Consider the following 11,082-nt stretch of genomic DNA (forward strand, 5'->3'; position numbering starts at 1 on the left):
TCAAATTAAATTGAAACAAGACTCATCTGAATAAAAGTGGCATTGAAGAAAACAGTGACATGTGTGTCTGGAAGGAGCATTTTGTCCCCAAAATGTTGATGTTATTGATACTGCTGCTTGCTTTTCTCCCTCATATTGTAAGCAAGAGCCATTCCATTCTTTCCAGCTTGAAGACCCGTTTTGACCAATGCAAAGTAAGTAGTGTCACTTCACAGGAATTTTCTCAGCCAGGAAATCTTGTCATTGGGTTTATTGCTTCTCGATTCTACATGATGCACTTCCCTATAATTTCATCTGAACAGCCGTTTTTAGCACCCCAAAAGGAACTCATGTAAGTCACCCTCTTTTTCCTCTCTGTAGAATTAATGTTTTTATCTCACAGATATTGCTCAAGATTCATTTGTGTAAATAAAGCAAATAAAGGAATATAGCACAAGTTTACGTGTTTTCTGATTCATTTGTAAATAATGCACATGATAGCCCTACCCTGGAAACATTCCATTGGGTGTCCGTGAGTTCTAGACTAGAAATATTTCACAGCTCTAGAATCTGTAGAGCATATGAAAATACTTTTTTCTGAAGTGTTCATAAGAATATAAGTCTATCAAAAATCCTTAAAACGGATTTGTTGCAGTGGATTTACAGTAAAGAGCACCTTACACTGCAATTTGTAATGCAGGAAATATTCTGTGCACAGCAGATTTTTTTCTAATGAATGTAGAAGATTTTTGCGACTAAATAAATAGATCAGACTGTGTTATTTCATGGAAGTGATAAAAATATTAGAAATAATTTTCTGTGTGCTTCTTTGGGTCTCTCTCTCCATCTGTTTATTATATCAAATCTAATTTGTATTGCAGTGTGGTACCAAAAAACTACCAGGAGGTTCTTGCCATGGTATTTGCTGTAGAGGAGATAAACAAAAATCACCATATTTTGCCTAACATCACGTTGGGGTTCCGCATCTATGATAGCATGCACAGGGTTGCGGTTACTTATAAGCTCTCACTGGACCTACTTTCTCCAAGGCATATTTCAGCTCCAAATTATAAATGTGATCACCAGAACAATTTGATGGTCATTCTTGGGACAAAGTTCACTGAGCTCTCCTTGAATTTGGCCACTATTATAAACATGTACAAGATTCCTCAGGTGGGTGTTTTTGAGGATAGTACTGAGATTGTGTGAAATATGAGCATCCAAAATGCTAAGTAAAGGGCTAATACTCACAAGGGCTGCAACTTTCTAGGAAAGAATCTTGTGAGGTCATATACCTTGTGCATGTGGCAGTTGCGTAAGTTGGTACAGTTATGTCAATTAATAACAGTATTTTTGTGTTAGTGATACTGAGCATCAGGTCTGTTCTTTTCTGATGCAGTCTGCCTCAAAGTTATTTGTTCTGTAAGTTTTTTAGTCTTATTGATAAGTGGAGAGGGGGCTTGGAGGGGCATTTCTCCCTCTCTGTAGGTTGAGCTCCTGCACATCTTTGGAGAAGAATATCAGACAATCCCTATGATTGTTGAGACATCTTTTCAGGAACCAGTGGATTACACCCTAAATTATGAAATAAAATAAAAAATTCCTTCCAATAGCACCTTAGAGACCAACTAAGTCTGGTCTTGGTATAAGCTTTCGTGTGCATGCACACTTCTTCATATACACTGAAACAGAAGTCACCAGAACCTTAAATATAGTGAGGGCATGGGGAGGGGTACCTGTAACCCTAAATTATGTTTATCTAGATTATTTCAAGTTAAATGCATTAAGATTACCTTGGCTTGAAATATCCATTGATGTGAACTAAGTGAAACTAGTTTACGAATGCATCTAACCCATTGCTTCTAATGAGAAAGTCATCTAAATATATCCTGCTATGCATCTGCTGGTGGTGGTGCTGTTGGTAGTAGTAGTGGTGGTAGTAAATAAATTTGTATACTGCCCTTCATCTGAAGATGCTATCATTATTTTCCCCTGGTAAATGAAACTTTCATTTAACCCAAAACAGTGGCTGTGGACAAAAGTAATCCATATTAGCAATGCACACCCTTAATCCATACATTTTCTATACTATTCATATAATATACAGTAGTACCTCTGGTTACGTACTTAATTCGTTCTGGAGGTCCGTTCTTAACCTGAAACTGTTCTTAACCTGAAGCACCACTTTAGCTAATGGGACCTCCCACTGCCACTGTGCTGCCAGAGTATGATTTCTGTTCTTATCCTGAAGCAAAGTTCTTAACCTGAAGCGTTATTTCTGGGTGAGCGGAGTTCTTAACTTGAAGCGTATGTAACCTGAAGCGTATGTAACCCAAGGTACTACTGTATGTGTTTGGTTTTAGTTCACCTATGACTGTCTTGACTCAAGGATGACTGAAAGAAGACTGTACCATTCCCTGTACCAGATGGCCCCTAATGATGTCCATGAGTACAATGGATTGGTCAAGTTACTTTTGCATTTCAAATGGACATGGGTTGGTCTCTTAACTATGAAATACATTATTGGAGAAATGTTTTTGGAAGCATTAGTTTCACAGCTTACCCTGAATTACATCTGTGTTGATTTTATACATAGGATATGGACGTTGGCTTATGGTGAAGGAATGTCAGATTTGCTCTTCAGTGAATTTAATAAAATTTCAATTGTCATGAAAAGCAAAGCCAATGTTTTTGTGGTCTTTGGTAATTCCATGGTGATTGACATTTTGATCGGGTATCTTCATATGGCACAACTTCCTATGGGTAAAGTATGGCTTGTGACAAGTCATTGGGATTTCAAAACCACCAATGAAAGGAGGTGGAATATGCAGAATTTTCAGGGTGCCTTATCTATATCTCTACACTCAAATGAACCCCTGGGATTCAGAACATTTCTTCAGAGTCTAAATCCTTTTGAGGAAAAACAAAATGATTTGATCAAGGATTTCTGGGAAAAGACCTTCAATTGCTCATTGAAAAATAATAATGTGGGTGAAGAGCCTAAGAAACGTTGCACGGGAGAGGAGAAATTGGAGAGTCTTCCATTACAAATCTTTGAAATGAGCATGACTGGCAGCAGCTATGCTGTGTACAATGTTCCTCATGCAGTGGCACATGCTGTACATGCTATGTATCAATCTAGATTCAAACAGAGATCACAGGTGGCTAGAGTGGATTTGCAGAATCTGCACCCATGGCAGGTAATTTTACCCACAGCACAGTATTTACTGCTCTTGGATGGCCTTTGTTGTTGTTGTTGTTCAGTCGTTCAGTCGTGTCCGACTCTGTGTAAAAAAAAAAAAAAAACCTCATGGACTTAAACAGATCTTACATTCAAGGCTTTTTCTTTCCTATCAAATAGCACTTTCACTAATAAATCATCCACTTTTATGTCACATCTCCTAAAAGAGCAAATTTTGGTCTGGTTGTCTTCCCTTACCTGCACTTGAAAATTATTCATTTATCTCTTCCCAAGCTCCTTTGGCTTGGTGGAAATGTATCTTTCTGCAACACCGTCTTCATTGATACATTTGGATACTTCTGAACCTATTGTTGTCCAGTTTTGTATGATGGATCCAAAGAGGGATAAACAGGTTTTTGACCCTTTTACTGAATCAGGTGGAGGCTGAGCCACCTCCAAGTAAGCAGAAGGCATGACTTCTAACGAGTTAGCTGCCAGAGGCCAGGCTGCCTACCTGAAAAATAACTATTACTCAGGTGTGACAGGCTGTTCCTCGAAGACCAAATTTCTTATGCTATGCTGATGCTCTGGGTGTGGCTCTGAAGACCCGTAGTTTTAAGCGGGCAGTTTCTGGTAGAGAGTGATGGTACATCTTCCTTACATGAGTTCACTGGCTAGGATAGTAAGCAAACTTTGCATGATGATTCATGAGATTGAGAACCTAGTTTTTGTCTATGTTTGGTTACAACTGGATGCAATTTTAAATCGAGATGATGAACTGAACATTCCAAAACTGCTGTTTTTAAACAAAATATAGTATTTTATGTATTAGCATTAGAATGATTTTTTTAATGGTGAAACGAAATTAAGAGTTTTTTATTTCAAAAAATGTCTGGACTGGCTACTGCAGTGTGTGTACATACACACAACTAGTGCACACCTCTCTGAAAATTATGGTTGTATTCACCACTCTGTGGATTCAAACATTTTACCCCTTTCTATATTTTTGAATGTAGCTCCATCCCTTTCTAAAATATCTCACATTCAACAACAGTGCTGGAGAGAAAGTACAGCTTAATGATAATGGAGAATTAATGACAGGATTTGATGTGACCAACTGGGTAATGTTTCCAAATCAATCTTTTGTCAGAGTCAAAATTGGAAGGCTGGATCTTCAAGCTGCTCCAGGCAAGGAGTTAACCATTCATGATGAAAGCATTGTGTGGCATAGAACTTTTAACCAGGTGAGCTAGGAAGACTTGTAAATATTTTTGTTCCAAATAACTGAAAATGGATTGTTCAAATGTGCCTGATGACTCCCCCCCCCCATTGTTTCATACACTCCAATTAGTGCACCCCATTCTGCAATTAGGTTTCAAGACTTCCAGCTTTCAATATGTACCCTGGATTGGTTTCATTTAAAGAGGGTCACTGGAGACTCAGGAAATGCTTATAATAAAATAAAAGGGGAATTAGGATATGCAGTCTTAATCGATAAATAAATGGAACCATGGAAGGAGGAAAGATAATTCCATTATTGAATGTGTGGTGATATTCAGAGAAATGTGAATTGTAATGAGAATGATAAAATTGGACATTTATTTATAGATTCTCCCCACTTCTCTGTGTAATGACAAGTGCCATCCTGGATACAGCAGGAAAAAGAAGGAAGGGGAGCCTTTTTGCTGTTATGAATGTATTCCTTGTCCAGAAGGGAAGATTTCTAACCAGTCAGGTAGGAGATATGGTTGTCAACGAGGTCAACGTCCCTTTGACACTTAAGATACGTGTTTTCAGGATTCACCACATTCCTGTACCACTAATTATTTTTATATTCAGTTTTAAAATGTTGCGTTCTGTCATGGGATCTGTTGGTAAAGGGTGAGTAATAAATGGAATATTAATGAGTGCAGAATGAATTCCACAATTATCCAGCAAGACTGATGTGACTATATTTGGTATTCAACTAAGTTGCTGTGCGTGCAGAACAAGGCCTGCTCACGCAATGGAACATCCCTGCTGCTTTCCCCTTGCACCACTTAAACCCATTCTGGTTTCCCACAAGGCTCCAGGGAATAATTATGGAGTTCATGGAGAATATGGGGAGGACGGGGGCAGGACCGGTGCTAGGCTTTCTTGCGCCCTAGGTGAGACTACCTTCTGGCGCCCCCCACCACCCGCCCAAGCCTGCTTTAGCGGGAGGTGGGGGGTGGTGGAGAGGAAAGCAGCAGTTTCTCCGTCCCACCGCCTGCCTCCCGCCAAAGCCTGTTTTATCGGGGGGGGGGGGTGGAGAGGCAAGCAGCAGTTTCTCCACTGTGTCTGGGATGAACAATAGGGTAGAGATGCTCCTTCATATATACAGGGCCTGAATTGTGCTCAGAAATGTACTGGAAGCCAATGTAGATCATTAAGACCAATGTTATAACATAATGCTCATCAGCGTGAAAGGTGGCTGTGACATCTTAAATTAGTCTTACACTTTTTGCGAGTTCTTCCAGGGATGACATAGCTTCCCCCCCAGTTCTGGACTAGGATCTGTGGAATATTATGCCATATACCTCAAAACACCTTCTTTGCTGATATCTCACATCTGATGAAACTGTTCTTTGCTTAAAAGCAAAGATGGATAGCCTTTGCATGTGAGGAGGTTGCAGATGAATGACAACCCTTGGCTAATGGACTCGGAAATGAGGAGAGATTTAAGGCAATGTCTATAAAATATCCAATTTTTTATTTTCTATATTTTAGATATGGATGTCTGCACCGAATGTCCAGAAGATCAATATTCAAACTTCCACCAGAACCAATGCATTCCCAAAGTCATAACTTACCTTTCATATGAGGAACCTTTAGGCATGAGTTTAGCTTTGTCGGCTCTTGCTCTTGCTATGATCACAGCTTTGGTGATAATAACATTTGTGAAGCACCAGAACACACCCATCGTCAAAGCCAACAACCGAAGTGTCACCTACATTCTTCTCGTTTCCCTCCTACTGTGTTTCCTCTGCTGCTTGCTTTTTATTGGAAAACCTGGACAGCTAATTTGCTTACTCCAACAGACAACGTTTGGCATCATCTTTTCTCTTGCTCTTTCCAGCTTGTTAGCTAAAACCATCACTGTGGTCCTGGCATTTATGGCTACTAGACCAGGATCCAGAATGAGGAAATGGATGGGGAAAAAGCTGACAAACTCTATCATGTTTTCAGGCTGCTTTATTCAAGCAGGAATTTGTACCCTTTGGTTGAGTATTTCTCCCCCATACCCAGATACAGACATGTACTCAGTGAATGGGGAAATCATAGCAGAGTGCAATGAAGGCTCAACTGTCATGTTTTATACTGTCTTGGGCTATATGTGCTTCCTGGCCATTGTCAGCTTCACGGTGGCTTACCTTGCTAGGAGGTTGCCAGACACTTTCAATGAAGCCAAATTTATCACTTTCAGCATGATGGTGTTCTGCAGTGTTTGGTTGTCCTTTGTTCCTGCCTACCTGAGCACCAAAGGGAAATACATGGTGGCTGTGGAGATCTTCTCTATCTTGTCCTCCAGTGCTGGGTTACTGGTTTGCATCTTTTCCCCTAAATGCTATATTCTTTTGTTCAGGGCTGACCTGAATAACAGGGAGCAACTAAAATCAGGAAAAGACTAAGTAATATGAGAATTAAAAACAGAGGGAACTCCCCCCCCTTTCAAGTATGGAATCTGAATGGTAGAATGAATAGTGTAATGACCGACACATACTTTACAGAGGTTAAATATACTGAGAAACATCATTTCTAAAGCTTTCTAAAGCTTTATTGACCTGAAAATTAATCTCAATTACCTTGATTGACTTTTTTTGTTGACATTTTAGTGAAATTATTTCCATGTCAAGATCCGAAGCAAGAAGAATCCCCATGTTGCGCTGCCACAATGTAAAACCCCCAATCCCCAACCCTTACAAGGCTGCTGATTGGCTAAAAGCCATTGCCAGCCATGGCTCTACCAGACTGGGCCAGGGCCAGCCCCGCCACCAGGCCGGTTGGGAAAGATGTTCCAGAGCCAAGCACAACATGGCCCCTCTGTTAAGAGGATCCACTTTCTAAAGCTTTATAAAGCTTTATTGACCTGAAAATTAATCTCAATGACCTTGATGGACTTTTTCTTTGACATTTTAGTGACAGTATTTCCAAGTCAAGATCCACAAGTTGAAGTTGTATGTTTATTCTCTTCATACTCATCAGCCAAACAGAATTATTGACTGAAATTTCAATGAATAAATATAAAATAGGGACAGAAATATATTGCTATTTTCTCTCTCTGTTGGAAAAACACTACTGAAAATGCTGGTCCAGTGCCTGTATGTGAGCCACTGGCTGCTGGTCTGTGGGGATTTCCCAGGAATTCCAGCAGTAGGAAGGGAAGGGGCAGCCAGGATAAGGAGGAGAAGGAGGAGAAGAGGAGGAGGAAGGAAACTACCTGCCTACCTGCAGGGCCGTAGCTAGGGGGTGGCAAGATGGGGTCCCTGCCATGGGGCGCAGGCGATGGGGAGGCACAAAATTGGCTAAAATATGTCCTTAAATATAAATATTGATTATTGCCTCATAAGAAAGGGTTTTAAATAGAGGGTGAATTGAATGGGTGGGTGGGGGGGGGGTTGGGAATGGAGGAGAGGCGGAAAGAAGAGCTCATTTGTCCATGGCTAGGGGGTGCAATCTGGACAGTTCTGCCAGGGGTGCAAGATCACCTTGTTATGGCTCTGCCTACCTGCCTATGTTGAGGGGGAGGGGGCTGGAGTTGCTGCTGCTGCTGCTGAGCCTGAATTGGAAGTAGGAAGACAGGGGCTTTGGAAACATTGAGCCAGGGGAGGGAGGAGAAACCCATAAAGAAGCAAGGAGTGTCTGGTGGCCCCCTCAGGAGTAGTTCAGAAGAATCCCTTACCTGGACCTTGTGTATGGTCCTTGTTAAGTTGGCATCTGTACTCTTTAGTTAAGTACTTCCCCTCCGTTCCCAGATACAGACATGAACGCAATGAGGGTTCAGCTACCATGTTTAATTGTGTCTTGGGTTATAGCCAAAAAGTTACCTGATGGTTTAGTAAGAATAAATATTCAAATAATGCCCTATTCTTGTGTGAAGAACATGCTGCAGAATAACCCCACAATAAAACACCAGTCTGGAGGTGTCCCTTGTTTCTTTCCATCTATCTACCCCTGCCCAAACAAGCTGACCCACTTAGAATATAACTCGGATTAATCACACTTCTTAAGAGTCAACAGTCACCAACTGTTATTGATGTTGTTGGCTTTTCAATCTATGCATATTTTTATGGTTGGCATGTAAACGTAAAAAAGGTGAAGGACCCCTGGATGGTTAAGTCCAGTCAAAGGCAATTGTGGGGTTGCGATGCTCATCTCGCTTCAGGTCGAGGGAGCCAGCATTTGTCCACAGACACTTTTCCGAGTCATGTGGTCAGCATGACTAAACCGCTTCTGGCGCAACAGAAATGTTGTTACGTTCCCATTGCAGTAGTACCTAATTATCTACTTGCACTGGCATGCTTTTGAACTGCTAGGTTGGCAGGAGCTGGGACAAAGCAACAGGAGATCACCCCGTCACGGGGCTTCAAACTGCCGACCTTATGATCAGCAAGCCCAAGAGGCTCAGTGGTTTAGACCTCAGTGATTGTACTAAGAGTTATTATGCGTGTCCAAGTCAGCAACATTACTCCTTTTTATAGACCAAAGAGAAGACAGAGAAAGAATGTCCTTTCAATGTTTTAGTCAATCTTACATTTGTTAATGCATTTATATGTAGTAAATCACATCAATATATGCATCCTAGTCTCATAATCTAGCACTTGTTGATACACTGTTCTTATGCAGCACAAGCTTAAGACTTGTTGATAGACCAAACAGCAAGTTAGAGTCTTACTAAACCATGAGCTTTGTGATGTTGTAGTCAGAAGAGATGTGATTCTCTGTCAAATATGAGTTGCTGTCAAACTTTCTCCAGAAAATTCAGCAGCATTTTTGTGTACGTTTCTTCTAATATACTAATTGCAATGCAATTTTCCCCTGAAAACCTTTTACAATAAATTTACCCAAATATAATGCATCTCTGTGTTATTTTCACCAATACATATGAGTTTATTGATGCATTGAGTGCTTGTGCATCAGCGTCCAGCATTGTGTTGTATCACAGGCCACTGTTTTGCTCATAATGCTATTTAGCATCTATATGAAGTTTTTGTTTTTTTATTTTATAAAAATTTATTAGATTTTCCAATTAAGAAACCAATTAATACCTATACATTATAATACATGGTTAAACACTCCACGCTCCCCCCTCTCCCACCGAGGGGAGCAATACACACCAAACCCCCCTCTCACAGAGGTAGCAACAATCATTTTACATTTAACCACATACTTTCCAAAGCACAGCATGCTGACCCTCCTCCCGGGTCAGTCAATTAAATTCCAATCTTTATTCCTTTACAATGACTTCCTCAATCCTCCTCTTACTGATTTCTAAATATTCAGCTTTATTTACCTTTAAACTCTAATTTAAAATCCATCTCATCATTTTACCTATTGAACATTTATCTACCTCAACCTCACAATACTTCTGTAATTTCTCATTATCTTAACCAAAATTTTTCAGATTGCTCATGCACCTCCCTCCCTTATGGTCCCAGAATTTATCTTTCAAAGCATTGTCCGTTATCGCAGTGTCCATATCCAATTGTCATAACCGTAATAAAATACCATTTCGTTTTTAAATTCTGATATTTTACCCTATACCCTCCCTTTCAAAGAACCCGGCCCATGAAACATAAAAAAGAAGATCCTGTAACTGTCCAACTAATCGCAGGTCTGTAGTCTTTTGACAATCCAGTGGCAACAGGAACCAGTCTTTAACACTGTTAAATTCTTCTTGCCTAAAGGCTCCAATTAATGTATCCTGTTCCAGCTCCTCTTTTTCAGCATTGTCACTGTTCCCTTCTTCCTTTCCCTTCTGTTCCAATGTAAAGTCCTCCAAATTGTCCACAGTCTCCATCTCCAATTCTTTATGTGCCAGTTGTGCAATGCTGTTGATTCCCACGGCTACTTGCTGCAAAAGTTCCAAAGCTTGCTTTACAAACCGCAAGGACAGTTTTCCCTTTGTCATTTCAAGGTCGAGCTTCAAGTTGCTAGTCACAACAATTTATTTCTTGCTACGTAGATCCTTACTGCATAAGTACACCATTTTTATTTTTAATCATTGCCAAAGTTTATAATATCCACTCCATCTGGACCTCCAGGAAAGAGGAAAATAGATCCAATCCACTTTTAAAACTAAAAACACCCTTACAAAAGTTTCTTTGTTTCAATCGCATTGAAAATAGCTTCAGTTACAAAGTCGCACTGTCTCTTAATCTCAGCAGAGAGGGAATGACTTCCGTTTTTAGAATCCCCTCCGAAGCCAAATCAAATCAAATTACTTACAGTTTTCTCTTCAGATTTGTTCATTTGTCCATTTTTTATTTACTTGGAAGAATTGAAATGCTGTAGCCCCTCAGTATCGCAGCTTCGTGCAGGCAGGGAAAGCAGTATGTCCGATTTGCCGGGGCTCCACTCCCTCGCTCTCGGGGGCTCAAAACAGAGCCTTACCGGGGAGGGAGGAGCACCCTTCTAGCACCAGCCGGACAACCATGCCCCCAAAACTCTCGATTTGGGGTTCCTTGGGGGTCTTCTGCGCTGTAGAAGACACCCCGTCCCTGCCGCACTCAGGTTTGTTCAGCCGAGCGAAACCTGCGACTGATGGAGCTCCGCGCTCAACCGGAAGTGCATCTATATGAAGTTTTTGGTAGAGCTTAGGATGTTTGGGAAAACTGTAATAGAAGCACAGAATCATAGAAATGCAGAGTTGGAAGGGACCCCAAGGGTTATCTAGTTTAACC

At 40.7% G+C, this 11,082-nt stretch overlaps 1 protein-coding gene across 1 annotated transcript; it reads left to right on the forward strand.

Annotated features, from left to right (window-relative positions):
- Window positions 1-2,369: 2,369 nt before the first annotated feature.
- LOC117057609 (vomeronasal type-2 receptor 26-like) lies at window positions 2,370-6,827 on the forward strand. Its single transcript, XM_033168452.1, has 4 exons — window positions 2,370-3,179; window positions 4,177-4,404; window positions 4,769-4,895; window positions 5,909-6,827. The coding sequence occupies exons 1-4, from the start codon at window positions 2,370-2,372 to the stop codon at window positions 6,808-6,810; spliced, it is 2,067 nt and encodes a 688-aa protein (XP_033024343.1). The 3' UTR covers window positions 6,811-6,827.
- Window positions 6,828-11,082: the final 4,255 nt, after the last annotated feature.

The sequence above is a fragment of the Lacerta agilis genome, chromosome 14 (assembly GCF_009819535.1).
Source record: "Lacerta agilis isolate rLacAgi1 chromosome 14, rLacAgi1.pri, whole genome shotgun sequence".
Taxonomy (NCBI): Eukaryota; Metazoa; Chordata; class Lepidosauria; order Squamata; family Lacertidae; genus Lacerta; species Lacerta agilis.

Bases quoted from the DNA above. Each gene is read 5' to 3' on its own strand.
- LOC117057609 (XM_033168452.1), top strand. From the start codon at position 2,370: ATGACTGAAAGAAGACTGTACCATTCCCTGTACCAGATGGCCCCTAAT. The intron at 3,180-4,176 runs GTAATTTTACCC...TTTTGAATGTAG, and splicing joins AGAATCTGCACCCATGGCAG to CTCCATCCCTTTCTAAAATA. The intron at 4,896-5,908 runs GTAGGAGATATG...TCTATATTTTAG, and splicing joins GAAGATTTCTAACCAGTCAG to ATATGGATGTCTGCACCGAA.